The sequence below is a fragment of the Vanellus vanellus genome, assembly GCF_965231255.1.
Source record: "Vanellus vanellus genome assembly, chromosome: 2".
Taxonomy (NCBI): Eukaryota; Metazoa; Chordata; class Aves; order Charadriiformes; family Charadriidae; genus Vanellus; species Vanellus vanellus.
In genome coordinates, this window is record NC_138906.1 from 59458161 (window position 1) to 59474254 (window position 16094).

General features: G+C 36.3%; 1 protein-coding gene across 1 annotated transcript in view; it reads left to right on the plus strand.

Moving 5' to 3' along the window:
• Window positions 1-16094, plus strand: part of BBS9 (Bardet-Biedl syndrome 9) — a gene marked incomplete at both ends in the record, with an annotated part of 316065 nt that overhangs the window by 138170 nt on the left and 161801 nt on the right. Inside the window, one exon of the mRNA XM_082499654.1 lies at window positions 3199-3381. Within this exon, the coding sequence (XP_082355780.1) occupies window positions 3199-3381 (183 nt within the window). The remainder of the gene's footprint in view (window positions 1-3198; window positions 3382-16094) is intronic.

Below are 16094 nucleotides of genomic sequence, written 5' to 3' on the forward strand. Positions count from 1 at the left end.
GTCATGGTTTTAGAACTTCTTCATCCTTAAATTCTGCAAGTGTTTGAATGAAGAACCCCAGAAAGCTTCTAAAATTTATAGCTGATGTCCTGGGTGTTTTTTAGAGTAATTATCCTCAGCGAGGACAGACTTCTTTTTTTCCCCTTATGTTAAGTATTTACTGTGGAACTATGTATTGTCAAAGTTATTTTTAGTCCCTTCCAGCTGCTTTCTATGTTGCTTTGGCTTTCAGTTCTCAGCATATCTAAAAGGGTGCTGTTTTGACAGCCTTGTTTCTGTCTATGATATAGGCATTTTTAAAATGACAATGACTGTGTGTGCCTACATTATCATATGGTAATTAAGATTGTATTATCCTGGATATTCCAGGTCTCATAAAGCAATATTATTCATCTACTAACAGAATAATTAGTACTTACAAATGTTTTTTCCCCCTTTGGTTTCTCTGCAAGCATAAAGTAGAACTTGCATATATACAGTCATTTAGAGAGTTACTTGGCGTATGTTTCAGTGGCCTGAAATACTCCAAGACTGCACCCCTTCTTTAGAAACTAAGGCCTGTCTCTGCTATAATATGTCTTGTATTATTCTGCCTTCAGAACTAGAAATTTTGTACCAAAGACAAACTTTTTCAACAGTTGTACTTTTTAGAGTTTTTTGTCAAGCTGCTTTCAAAATAGCTTATAGGCTTGGTACATTAGGTATTGTTTAGGAATACTGAGATATTTGTTTTACATCTATAGCCTATGAAAAGGTGAGCATCTCCTTTGTTCATCGTTATAAAATGGAAAGAAAGCAAATTCTGAAGTGAAGGATCCTTAAGGTGAAAGGCCACATCAGTTACTTTATGCAACTTATGCTTCTGAGGTGTCCAGTACAGTGTAAGTTGAAATGTAGCACAGAGTGAGAGACTGCCATTCATTAATGACTCAGTCTAGAAAGTGTCCTTTACCTTTTTTGTTTAAGTGCTCTTCAGGTAGTTGTTGCACAAGTGCAACTGTCTTCGCCTGCTTCTTCAGCAGAATTGATATTAGCTGAGTGTTATCCATGATAGGATACAGCTAGCCTGCCCTTATTCCGAATTCCAGGAATTCTGAATTTATCTATTGCACTATCCCATCCAGTAATGATATTATAGGAAGCATACTGGTGAATGTCATGAGTGTATTAAACTCATCTTAGCATATTTTTCTTCCCAAAATTCTCAAATGAATATTGGACAGGAAAGGTGATTAGATATTTGAAGTCTCCTGTCAGACTGAGGAGAATTTGTCTACTGTTGCTTGTCTCCTCAGAAATATGAAGCTGTGTAGTGTATACAACTACTGGTTACAGTCGTCAGATGCAACTGATGTAGGTACTATGTAGTGTTGCATTTGTCATGTAGCTTTGTCACCTGTAACTCTGTTGAGAAGTAACTGCAATAGGGAACTCCACCTTGTGCAGAACATGGGGTATGGAGAACATCAGGGCTTTGGTCTGAATGCGGGCATGATTACATCAGCTGACATGTCTGTGATACTACTAGTCTCCTCTAACCAAAGTATGTTATGTTGGATTTCTCTATTTGGGATTAATTTCTCGCTTCTCCTTCGCATGGTTAGCTGGGCTTTTTTTTTGTTTTGTTACTTGGCTCTGATTTATGTAGTGTTTGGACTCATGAGTGTCCTGTGGGTTCTCCATTTTATTTGGAAACATTACATTTTAAAATCTAAAACAAAAGCTATCAACACATTTTGTTTGAAATGTTTCATATTTATAGTTCCCTAAAATTCTGTTTTCTTTATCTTCCCAGTCACATGGGAGCTTGGAGGGAACACACACACATCTCTAATGCCAGTATTGCAGATTAAAAATAGTTTTCCTCCACCAAATGCTAACAGCTGGTTGGCTTTGTTTCCCAGCTGAAGATGCATCGTATAGTATTTTCATTTTCTAGCTGTTGCCAAATGTTAATGGATCCAGCTCTGCAAGTTTTACTTTGTAAATTCCGTTGCAATACTAATTACACTTTAACTGCATATCTGTGAGGCTTTTCACAACTCCAGTCAAGCACCTATTGCTCCATTTTCCAGATAAATAAACAAAAGGAGAAAAGTGGTTGAGGGAGATGCTTTATGTTGATTTAAATGACAGTGAAGATAATCAGTGCTGCTGTAAGCCAAGTATTATTCAGGCAACATGAAGATGTAGTGGCATTCATAAGAACAGGTCTTGTAAGTTGTACTCCCCCAGGAGAAACCCCTAACCTTTGTTCCTTTCCGTTAGTTGAAGTAATTCAGTTCAAATACCATGGAAAAATCTCTTGTCATATTGAAATGATAGCAATTGCATATTGAAATCTCTGTCATCTTCGCTTTTCACCCGTGATGGAAAATGTCTAAACATTGTATTTCAAGAAAGAAGACATTTATAGCAATATTTTTCAAAATATCAATTTTTGTAATGCTATGAGTGGACAGTATTATATACAATGGCAAGTAATTTCTGCACTGAGTAGAATACCATATAATAGCTCTTCTGTTTTTCCCCATCTTGAAGTACTCAGCAAAACTATCTTACCATCTTACAAGGAGTGAATCTGCCATTTCATTTTATTTTGAAAATTCTTTCATAATGTCTGGCAGTTGAAGTGGTATTGCCTTCATACACATGATCCATAATGTTTAAATTTTGGCATAAAAGCTGAAGCAACTAGTGCAAAACACGGAGACACCCGAGAGTTAATAAAATAACAGATGGCAGCTATGTTCATGTGGAAATAATTATATACTGCATTTTTAATTGCATAAAATCAATGTATTGTTTTTTATTAATACACTAGGCTTGCTGGTCATATACAGATTAGTGTCTTGTGTGGTATAAACCTTAAAGTTAGTTTGTGATCGTGTATTATGTGATATGATGAGGATCAATTTCAGGAATGCTTTAAGAATATGCTCCAAACAGAATCCTTTCTACGCTGATTGTACTAGATAGATTAATCCTGTTGCCGTATGGACTTGAAATTGCCTTGGGTACGCAAAAGAAAAATCTAGATAAATGATAACTCATTTAATACTCTTTAGTTTGTTTTTATGGAAAACAGAATTCGTCAGGATCTTCAAAAGGAAAACAAGAGTGTGCCAAAGGTAATTTCAGTGTTGAGTGTTCACGGATGGTAAAATTATACTTAACAAACGTTTGTAATTTTTGCAGGTAATAGCTCTAGCAGATGCAGCAGAAGAAAATCAAGCCAACATGTTCCAGGCATTCACAAAGTTGAAAAGTGCCACCCATCTGATGATTATGCTGATTAGTCTGTGGCAGAAGCTCAGCACTGATCAAGTTGCTATTCTGGAAGCTACTTTTTTGCCATTAGCAGAAGATACACCAGAGCTGGTAAGAATCTGTAAGAGCTGCTCAAAAAATGCTCCTTAACAGAGCTTTTAGCGCTTAAATTGACATATTTTGCCCTATACTTTGTTGAAGACTGTCCTTTGAAGAGATTTAGTAGCCTTATTAAATAGGTGTTTGATGCAAACTACATTGACTACACAGGAAAGTGGGAAAGTAGGAGTAGATTATAGAATGTTTCATTAGAAGATACGGGTGATACCAGTTAACTTCCACTTATCCTTCCTTATCAAGCCAAGTAGGAGTGTCTCACATAAGTTTAGCTGGTTCTAGCTTCTGTCCAGTTGTTAGCACAAACAGAATAGCCCCATTTTTTTGAAGACTCTTAATATAAATGCTATATAATATACATACATGTGTACTCAAATGCACACATTCCAATAGAACTATAAAATATAGACATGTAAACACAGTAATACGGATTATTTAATCTTTTAAGCATTTGCTATACTTGGTCTTCAGTGTTTACACATTGCTTTATATAATGGATGAAAGCTATACAAAGAAAATAGTGTGCATAGATAGGTACTTGTATTCTCCAAACTATGCTCTAGATAGTTCTGCTTTGTGTAGATATCTTGCAAATTCTGCTCTGATTTAGTGAGTGTGACAATGTGAGATTGTGTGCAAAACTTGGAAAACGGTTTGTAAAGAAAGATAATGCTATGTTCAATGCTTGCCTAAGGTCCCCAACTAAACACTGCTTTAGTTGAATTAAGGAATGTTCTAAACTTAAAACAACTAGAGTTGATCTCCAGTTTGTTTCAAGTCCAGTCTTTTTACTGGGTTCTGGAATAAAGTACAGTTAGAAGAGAAATAAACTCTGATGTTAATACGTCTCAACAGTTTCTTTTAGGTACTTGAACTATAAAGTATACTGCATAACCTTTCACAAATGACTTCTATAGAATAAAAAATAAGGATTATCTAAGTACACAATAATTTTAATTATCATGCTCTGCACAGCGTTTTTTGCAATATACTCCAAATTTTTGGGACATACCTGGAATACTTATAATAGTTTGTGGCCATTTAGAAAGCTTGTGTTCGGTTCCAAGTGAATCTAGGCTCATCTGCCATTACCACCTGGGGGCGGGGAATGTTTTGGCATTTTACATGATATTGACCCATAGCAAGCAAAGCAAAACAGTTTTGTTGAGATTTGTTTTGGATTTTTCACTCATTTAAACTTGAAAAATCAAGCTGCATAAATGCGGATTGTGCATTCCCACGAATGGAATTGAAAGAAAGTTTGTGTGAACCTCATAAAAGCCCAAACAACCATTTTTTACATGACTCACTTTTATTTTGCCATCAAGAATTGCATTGCTTTGACACATGTTTCAATAAAACATGGTGAAATCTGTTGCATATCCTATAATACAGGATATCACTTCAGGATATATCTCGATGTGGTTTTGTTTTTTATAGTAGTTAACAATATTCCATGTTAGAGCTGTAAGACCTCACATAAATATTGTAAGGATGTGCACCCTGCAGAGCAGCCAGGATGAAAAATGTAAACCAAAAATAACTGGAGGTGGAAATGGAATTGAAACCTTTACAAAATACTGAAATATGTGCCATATTGAAGCTGTTATGGTACCACAGAAATCTGAATGTAATTTAAGGAGAAGTTTAGGCAGGGAAGGGGGAAATCTTCTGACATACCAATGATATTTACAGGCAGAAGCTCCTAGCTAGCGTTCAGGTTTCCTTGCAAGCAGTTGGGTGGAACGGTGGGGAAAGAAAGTACTCTGAAGAATTTTTATTTACTCTTCAAACAATCCTGCACAATGGTTTGTTGTATTTTTATTTGGAGGGAATGTGTTAGAAGACAGTTGTGGTGCAGTCTACATCTCCAGAACACTTTCTGCCGTGTGAGGATTAAACTATGGAAGTGTTTCTTTTATTAAAGAGAAATGTTTAAAATATACTGTTACCATAAAAAGAAATGCTTCTCTGACCATAACATCAACATTATTCTCATACGTGCCATTCCATTTAGAACAGATTGCATCTTGTTTTCTAGACTTGGCAATAACTCCAGTTAGATATTTAGCAAATACAAAAGTGGTGTGTTGTGTTCCCATTGTCACCAATTTTTTTCTCAGACTGGTTTCTGTTGCTGCAAACTCTTGTTTAAGAACATGTAAAATTTGGTTTTTTTTTTTTTTCTTTTCTACAAAGATATAGCGGAAGTAATACTGCAAACTTGTGTATTTTCTGGGAGTAAAAGATATTTGGCATCATACTTTATTTTAAGCAGTAAACTTCTAACCAGCACCTGAATAGCATTGCTTTGATTAAACTTACTACAAGGGTTTCTCTTGTTTACTATTGGAAGTACAAGGCTTCAGTGATTCTTTCATTAATTCTGCACAGTCAGAGAAGTATAATGCCAGAAATTGAATGAGATCTCTCAGGTCTCTGCTTTTGACTAGTGGGATAAATGAGCTAATCCTTCTGCTAATGAAACCATTAACAAAGTGATGCCAAAACTGAACAAAAGTTAAACTTAGTTACATGGAAGTTAGGTGTCGTTTTGTCCCAATGGGACTAAAATTAAACGCATATTCAAAATATAGAAGTATATATTGTCAGTATTCCAGACCATAGTGATACAGCTCCATGCAAACTATAATTTAAAATATATACTGGTTTTGAGTCCCATGTTTTGCTGTCTGTCGAAACACATGGTAGAAAACTTTTTGGAGTGCTTCTGGAGACAAAAGAATCCATGATCGCTGTAATAATATTAATGATGTATCAGAGATTTTATTATGCAATTCACTTTTTTCAGGAGAGTTGGTGACTGTTCTGCAAGACTAGCATGTTATTAGCTTATAACAGGGAATGACAACAATTTGAAGTACTGTAGAGTCTGAAAAATGGAAAAAAGCGAGGAACATTTTGGGGATGTTTTTCAGTGATTATACTTTACCAAGCTGAGTTATCTGGATGGAAAGAGATACTTGAAAAATGCTGAGTTTGTGGTAAAGCATATGTTTACAGTAGGAAATCCTTTTGGGAAAGGAGGGAATTTGTCCAGGCTAATTTAAAGGGTTCAAAGGGTTCATGCTGTATGGGGTAGTCTTGATATAATGGTTGCATGGCGTCTGGATTGACTGATGGCTCATCTGTCTGATCATTAGGCTATTAATGGTTTCTTTGTTTAAGACATTACAAAGGGAAAAAAATGTCTGTCAATACTAACATTCTAACTTCAGGACTGATGGGGGCCCCTCAGCAGTGTAGCCATCAATAATAACTTTACTGAAGAATTAATATTTCCATGCTTCTCAGGATGTTACCAAATAATTACATACAGCTCCTTCATGGCTCAGAACTATGCCTTTCTTGTTACAGTCACGTTTGTGATACTATATTAAATAGTAACAGCTATAAACTGACATCTAGGAAGTACATTTTCATCTCCTTTTATTTATGTTTGGAATCATACCAACCAGGTAAATTGTATTTGATCTTATTTTCTTACTCAATTTGTAATGTGGACGAAAAAAATTGCCTGAGGGTGAAATGCATATTTTTAAGTGACTCTATGATCTACCTTAAGTTAATGACTATAAATTTACTACTTTACAGTGTTGATTAGATAAAGTAGAAAAATATATTTTAAGGCAATGATGAATAAGAGATGGTGTCAGAAGAATATCATGAAGTGCCTAGTAAGAGTCATAGGAGTTACTATCAGAAGCGTCTGTGCTTTCTGTAAGAAGATGTTCTGAATGTAAATCACCAGTAAAAGAAAAGATCAGCCACTTGGGAAAGACTGGATAGATAGTCTGCTAGGTTTTATGCATGATAGCAGATGGGTTTTACTGTAGAGTTCTTGAGTAACATAAAAAATACCTTTTGTGGAAAGAATCCTTTTACTGAGTGGAAGTTCTCAAAATTAAAGATAAGGTTATTTCTGTAATTCCAGGAGGCTTAATCCTATCAAGACTGACATCAGCCAACTTTTTCTTAAATTTTTCCATTAATGTTTAGTCCTGTTGAAGCTTTCAGCTAATAATTACATTTTTGGTGAGAGTAATTTTTATGAGCCCTAATTTGTAGAATTTATCAGAAATTGTCAGTTTTCACTAATTCTTGTAGTTCATTAGAGTATAATCCAACCTAGGTCTCAATCACAGTAAAATACATCTGGAATTAGGTTTTGTGTTTTGTATTTTATATAATCTACTTGTCATTTTTACCACTTTTAAAATGCAAAACTCCAAGTGTGTAACAGACTGAAATATTTTAAAATAGGCTGAAATATTTTATATTCGATGGTTTACCATAGGCTAGTGCAAATTATCTTTTGGTATTCTGTAAATACTTTTAAAATTTCTTAAACAAAAACAACCAAAAGGAAATGAACACAAAACCCAACAAAAAACCCCAAACCACCACAAAACAACGGGCAGTGACAACTGTTAACTTGGAACCTGTTTTCCATGCAGTTGTTTCCTTTACTTCTGTGAACAGACAAGTTTATAGTACATATATTATTGTTCCCCCTGCTTCTTCTGGATAATGGATGGATAATACAGATCAAAATAACTAAGTTTAGAGAGAGAAGCATGAAATTTGTTGCCTTTTTTCCAGCTGGGAAAAAAATTGTATGTTAAATGATGTTGCCTATCTTTTTTCAAAAATCGAAACTAATAAACAAGTCTTCCTCTTATTCAAATCAAGGTCAGGCAACAGAAGCATTCAGAAGACTATTCTGGTACAGTCAAGCATCTAAGTCCAGTAGAAGTGAAAAAAAAATCCTAAAGGGTTTCAAAGCCCAATATAAAAGGAAGGAGCTTTAAGCTTTTCCTCGTAAAAAACATCGTTTTTCAGTAAAAAAGGTCAGCCTCAGTCTGAAGCTTGGTTTTGGTTCAGGGCAGCATAAGATTGTCAAGTAAGGGAAAGATGAAGGTGAAGGAATGAGATATTCCCGCTTCTCTGTGGGCAGGGAAGGTCCACTATGAGGGAGTGAGGTTAAAAATGGAGTAGTGGTGCCTGGGTCCTGTCAATGTCCATGGCTCAGGCATGTAAAGGTGACCCAGCTGGAGAATATTAGAAGTAAGAGCATGGCTCAAGTACCAAACTCCTTTGATTTTACGTTTTGATATGGAAGTTAAGCTCTTTTGCTCAGTGCTCTGCCTGATAGCCTTTACACCAGAGGCAACTAGAGTACGTGGAGAGAAGGACGCATGGTTGTAAAGCCACTAAGTTACTGCAAACTGATGTGTAACCATTTCTACTTTACTTTTATTTGTGATCCCTTAAAATCAGGGTTTCAAACTGATTGATTACTTGTCAATTTTATAATGTCTTGAAACAAAGGATCAAATGTTTGTGGTAAGTAATTTGGGGAAAGAGGGAATTTGAAGAGTGAGATGGTGGTCTCACTGCTACTTTAAATGCTATCACAGTCCCTTTGAATGTTTGTGAACCATTCTCTTCCTGCAGTTAATTTTATTTACCAAGAAGACAGTGGGTTATGGCAAACATAGCAAGGTGGAGGCAAGTTACACTATGGGTGATCTTTACCTGTAGCTGAATTCATGTGATTCTTCACAGTAAATTCTGTGGGTAGAATAGGAAAGTGTCAATGTTTTGTTGGTCTGAGAAAGAAAGGCTTAGTGTGGTCTGTTTAAACTGTGTATTGATGAAAATCTATAACATATCTTTATCTGATGCTTCCCACTTCAAAGGACTAGCAGAAGAAGCAATGCCCAATTGAATTTTTGTAATTTGCAGTTTTTGCAGTGGTTGGTAAGAAGGGAACGTAAGATTTTTATTTTTTTTAAAAGGCTCACTTCTGGTGGCTGGCAACAGTACTGCTTTTCAAAAAAGAAAGCTTTCTCTTTTTCTTCCAGATGGCATAAAATTAGCCTAAACAAAATTTTGCAGAAGCAGCTTTTGATGTGCATTATGAATTGTTGAAGTACTAAGGACAGAAAGAATTGTTGTATTCTTGTCTTGTTTAATTGTATTCACAGGAACCTTTATCAAGCTCAGAACAAGCATTCAGCCTTGGCATAAACCTTATGCTAATGGAGAATCTGACATATCTGTTGGTTAGATGTATTTTTAAAAAATGTTTTGAGAATTAATTTTGTATTTAACTTGAGCTTTCACCTTATTTATTCTGCCAGTATTAGAGATACTGAAGGTAATCTTCTGTGGGCTGACTCTGTTGTGAGCAGAAGCCTACTCGGTGATCTTATTTCTTGGTGTAAATTAGTCAAGGCAAAACAGTGTTCTGCTGTGATTAGTTTGCCTCCAGCATATATTACCTCCTTTAAAAGTAACTTGGATATCCTACAAAATATGGCAGTTGTCTCAAGAGACATACTCTTTGTTTGATAGATTAAATAAGCTTCTGTTATCAGACATCTTTCTCTATTTAATATTGTAATGGGGACCTCTAAACTTTCTCTTTGTTATCGTAGTGTAATCTATCTAGTTCAGGTACAAAGAGAAGATAAAATATTTGAGTGTAGTAGTAATTACTCAATGTGCTGCATACCGGGAGTTCAGATCAGTTGTCATCTAAACTGCTTAATGACAACAGTGATGCATTACAGTGATTATGGCAATGTTGTTCACCAAAAGGTCTTAACACTCACTATACATAATCAGTGACTCTTTCTTTTGCATTATTTCTTTTAAAGAAGCTGATTGTCAGTGGAGAATTCCCTTGATATTTTGTCGTGATTGAAAGATCTGCAGACTCTTGCTATGTATTGAAAAATATTGTATTAGTGTTCTAGAAATATTATGTGATTTATGATTGTAAAATTTCACTGGAATTACTTATATACTCAAAAAACTTATCAGTTTCAGCATCAATATTACATACTAGGACAGAGTTTGTAGACTGAAAAGTTGCATATTTACTGTTAGTTTTGTTTTCTGATTGTTTCACACCAGTTCAAAGCTATGATACTTTTATTTATTTAGAATAAAATTTCTAATTATAGAATAGTTTGGGTTGGAAGGGGCCTCTAAAGGTCATCTAGTTCAACCTCCCCTGCAATGAACAGGGACATCTTCGACTAGATCAGGTTGCTCAGAGCCCCGTCCAACCTGACCTTGAATGTTTCCAGGGATGGGGCATCTACTGCCTCTCTGGGCAGCCTGTTCCAGTGTTTCACCACTTTCATTGTAAAAAAAAAAATAAAAAATTCTTCCTTATATCTAATCTAAGTGTATGCTCTTTTAGTTTAAAGCCATTACTCCTTGTTCTATCACAACAGGCCCTGCTAAAAAGTTTGTCCCTGTCTTTCCTGTAGGCCCCCTTTAAGTACTGAAAGCCACAATAAAGTCTCCCAGACCCTTTTCTCCAGGCTGAACAACCCTACCACTCTGAGCTTGTCCTCCTAGAAGAGGTGCTCCAGCCCTCTGATCGTTTTTGTGTCCCTCCTCTGGACCCGCTCCAACAGGTCCGTGTCTTTCCTGTGCTGAAGACTCCAGACTTGGATGCAGTACTCCAGATGGAGTTTCACCACAGCAGAGTAGAGGGGCAGGATCACCTCCGTTGACCTGCTGGCCGTGCTTTTTTTGATGCAGCCCAGGGTACAGTTGGCCTTCTGGGCTGCAAGCTCACGTTGTCAGCTCATGATCAGATCTTTGTCCACCAGTACCCCCAAGTCCTTCTCAACAGGGCTGCTCTCAATCCCTTCATCCCCCAGCCTGTATTGATACCACAGGTTGCACTGACGCAGGTGCAGGACCCTGCATTTGGCGTCGTTGAACCTCATGAGGTTCACATGGGCCCACTTCTTGGTCGTGTCCAGGTCCCTCTGGATGGCATCCTGTCCCACTGGATGGCATCCTGTCCCTCAGGCGTGGAAGCTGTCCCCCACAAACTGGCTAAGGGTGCACTCGATCCCACTGTCTGTGTCATTTGTGAAGATATTGAACAGTACTGATCCCAATACGGACCCCTGAGGGACACCCCTTGTCACCAATCTCCATCTGGACATTGAGCTGTTGACCACTACTATCTGGTTGCGGCCGTCCAACCCATTTCTCATCCACTGAACAGTCCACCCATCAAATCCATATTTCTCTAATTTGGAGAGAAGGATATTGTGAGGGACCATGTCAAAGGCCTTACAGAAGTCCAGTTACATGACATCCGTAGCTCTTCCCTTGTCCGCTGATGTAGTCAGTCCATCATAGAAGGCCACAAGCTTGGTCAGGCAGGACTTGCCCTTGCAAAAAAACAGTAATTGTAGCATAAGCTTCAAAATTGGCTATTCAGGTAAACATGCAAGTCCAGTTTGCCACCATCTCCATTGTCCTCGCCTCTGCATTTTGGAAGAATAAAAATTCCACAATTTGTAGCAACAGAGCTGAGTTTAAAGTTAGTGGTAAGTAGATCTAAAGTACTGTGAGAATTTAAATAGGAAACAAACTTTTTGTCAAGTTACATTTTTTTGAGAGCTAAAATATTTGAGTGGGCATGGTTCCGTATTTCATAGCATTTTATATTGGTAGCCTAATAAAGAATATTGTAGAAAGAGAAGAAAAGTTCCTACCCAAGTGTATCACTGATAAGAAAATAAAACATGGGTTGACGTGCAGTGAAATGTTTCAAGAAGCTTTTTTTAGAGTATGTTTTGTCTACTTTTTTCTCCGGACCAAGTATAACAAGGTCTGATTCCTCTTCCCTGTATCAAAAATTATCTTGTGTAACCTCATTACAGTTATAGACCTCATGAATGGCAGATCTGCTGTTGGATGTATAGCATTAGAATCAAGATGCACGACTTCTGATGTGTTTGCATGCCTGCAGACAGCTTTGCCAGTATCTGCAAAACCCAAACGGCACCTCAGTTTTCCTAGCTAACTGGTGAAAAGTTCTTGAGGAAAAGAAAGATGAAGTGTTAGATGATTTCAGTGCTAAAAAGCAAAACAACAGACCTCTGAAGCTGGCAGCAAAGAAGCCAAACCACTCCATTCATGTAAAGCATACAGGAGTTTCTTTCATCAGTTCCCAGAAAGGGATCAATGGTTGTAAGGAGTCAAGTTAAAAAGAAAATTAAGATGACAAAATGCCCTCAAAAAATTCAGGATTCAGGAATGGCTTCTACAGAAACTAATGATGTGTGTGAACTTTCATGACTCCAGACAGGATGTGTTTGTATTACGAGAAACAAGCATACTAGAGGAGTAACCGTACAATTAGATGGAATTTGTCTGTTAAAAACCATTCCCTCTTCTCTGCCTGTCACCCACTCTGCCTTAGAGATCTTCATAATTTTCACTGTTGTCTGGAAATAACATAATAAAAAGTGGGTGTTAGGACACTCTCTGTATTGCTCCGATTTTGAGATAGGAGACAATTTGAAAGAGAATTTGGGGAGTATAGATACATTACTTGTCAAGAAGAAAACTACTGATCTAATTCTAGTCTAGTTCTGACCTAATTCTAACCTAATATTGAAAGTCTTCCTGTGCAAATGAAGAATATGCAATCATAAAGGAAGGAGCCTGTGTGGAAATTTGGCTACAATAATCAGAGATTAATTAAGTTTTAATGGAAGAGCTAATAAAACCACCATCTAGAGCCAACCTGATATATCATGTTTTGGTGAAGCATGCACTTCCATGAGAGCAAATTACTAAACCCCAAAGCATGGAAGGTTTAGGCAGCTGTAGAAATATTATGACTGTGATCCCCACCTGGAGGAGTTCTGCTTTCTTACAGGTGGTACACTCTCTAACCATGTTATCAGTTGTTTCATTAATACGTGAAACCTTACAACTGCTAATTATCATGAGTTCTTTCTGTGAACAGGACTTTCTTCTGAATTGGACTTGAAAAATATATTAAAAACTTGAATGATAGAGATCGTCATCATGATGGAACGCACCTTTCAGAACCTTTGTTTAGTAATGCTCCATTTGCTAGATTCCTGAAACACCCACTGCTTTAATACTACTCTTCTACATTATGATTTTTCCAGAAGATCCTTGGTAAAATATTAGTTTAGGAGCACCATTCCTAAAAGACAAATATTGTATATTCTACAAGATAGTTTTAAAAACACTATTTTGATTCCTAAGCCATATGTATTTTCAGCTTTCCTTCCATACCTGAAGACACTATAGAAAGTGGTTTTGGCAAGTCTTGATTTAAGGTTAAATGTCCATAGAATAGAATCCTTAAAAAAACTATTAGTCTTTGCACTATTTAGTGCAAAGTGTTCAGTGGTTTGTGAATTGTGCTTCAGAGGACAAAAATACCATAGAAAGAAGAAACTTCTAAATGGCAAGTGTACTTTTCAGGGAAGAATCTGTCATACAGATTTCTCTCGGTGAAGTTGCCATAGGATACCAATATATGTTTACCAAGCGGGACTCAAAATGAGAAATGCTTGTAGAGAGTTGTTTACGCTGCTGGAATTTATATTAAATAAATATTTCTACAAGGAACAGGTAAAGTTACTCTTTCTGTAGTTACTGGCAATTACAGAACAGCTGTGCAGAAATGACAAGTGTATCTGTGACAGACTTTAAAAAAAAAATTATTCACAAGGAGTTTTTTCCAAAGTTGATATTTGCAATCTACTACCTCAAAATGTGAGATTATTATTTGAATTAGGTGCTCTGAAGTAGCTTGAAAATAGTTGCTAGCATGAATAGTTATGTTAAATAGCTCTGCACAGATCTGTTGTGCTCTGTTCAGACCAGTCCAATAAATACTGTAAAGAGATCTCATGCAGTTTCCTGTGTGAGTCTCGATTCCTTTCTGTACTCTTCTATTTGTTGCTCATAGACTCTTTAATCTTTTATACCTTAAATATCAGTTGTATCAGATACAGAGCTTGATTGTTAGGAGTTGACATACTATGGTCAGAGTTAACAAGATGTTACCTTGTACTTCCTTGGGTTTTGCATGTCTTTTATCCCCTGTGTTTTAAGTAAATTGTAATTTGTTTGGAGTAGGTATGCATGCCAAGTCCAAATCTTTAATAAGATTTAAACATCTGTAATCTACCTCTTGACAACGGGTTAAGACTTCAGACTACCATCTCACAAATAAGGATGTTTTTCTGCCAAAAATTCTTTCCTTGAATTAAAATGAAATTGATTCATCTACCGTTTTGAACTATTCATCTTACTAATCTTCTTCATTTTAGTTGTTCTGTCTCTTACCTTGTCTTGGATGCTCAGCTATATCCTTGCTTTGATATTGCTTTCATCAGTCTGCAAATTCCCATTAGAACTGAACTATTTTAAATGCCAGTAGAAATAAAAATCAGATCAGTTAATATTATGGATGTTATATATGATATTTGATTTAAAGGAAGATATGATTAGGGAGAACAGGATTAGTATAAGAATCTTAGATGGTGCTTTTTCTATTGTGTGCTCACTACAAATGTCCCTCTTAAGATTTGGAATGTATTTAAGCTTGAGTCATTTGTCTGGATTTTCATCAGATGAATTCCATTAATCTGTTGGCTTTTACTATTTCCCTGCTTTTTAGGTATTCCAGTAGTGGGTTTTAGTTACTTATATGTGTGCAGTTTGGGTTTTTTTGTTTGTTTGTTTTTTTACAAAAGTGAATTGTAGAAGATTCTAGAATAATCTGTGACTGATGTTTTAATGCACTGTGTTGAAGAAAACTGTTTTGTTGTTGTTACAGGGATAATTCTTCAACCAAGTCATGTACATCTTTAAAAAATACACTGTCTCTTGAGACTGTTCAAAGTATAATACATTAAGACTTCAGTAATATTTTACTGCATTTTTTTCTGAGTGCCGTATAGAGTCTATTTGCTTGGCTTTTTCTTACATTTTATTCAGACTATTCAAAAGGTCTCTGAAATGGCTTATCAATTCATTTTCAGAAGTAATTTTTCAGGGACGCTCACAAGAAAAATTTGTCAGCTCCATTTCAGGCAGATGTTGTGTGCCACCTTCATGGCTGCTGTGGCTGTTATCTCCTGTTTGAGGTAAATAGGACAGCTAGAAATATAGAATATGCTTGAAGAACATGGGTTAGGATGGCTGGTAGCTTGGTGAAGTCCTAGCAAAATTTCCTAATAGTCAGTGCCTGTGTTGGAGACTACCACTTCAGTAGCCCTGGATTAGTGGATTAGCAGTTTGTGTGTGTAACAATAAGATAATTTTTTTTTTTTTTTAAATTACTGTAAAAGCAAAGTGTTGAGAGGCAAATGGCTGGTGTTTCTTGTGAATGAGCATATACAATGCTTTCAGATCCAGAAACCTCTTCTTTGCTGGCTTGGGTAGGCATAAATACCAAACATGTCATTCAGTAAGGTGAGTGTCCAAGTATGCTAGCATTTCTGAAAGCTGATGAAGTCATTATTGTGACTAAAATCAAGAAATAAGATATAGCCAGGAAAATTCCTGAGTTAACAGCTGTAAGAATTCCCGTAAGTTGGCTTGCACCAATTTTGCATAGCTTGTGCAGTATGTTTCACATTGCACTTGAATTCTTTCAGAAGTGTCTTGACTATCACTGCAGCATAAATTACTTCATAGGCAGCTTGGAAAATGGCTGTTGCCTTAGGAATAGTATTAATAATGATAAAGGCTTTCAAAGTAAATTCAGGCTTTTTGAGAGACTTCTTAAGATACAGAATCAAATATTTGTCTGGCTCATGAACACTATTTAGGAACACTCTTGTTCAAGTTTGATGTGCTATTGGGAT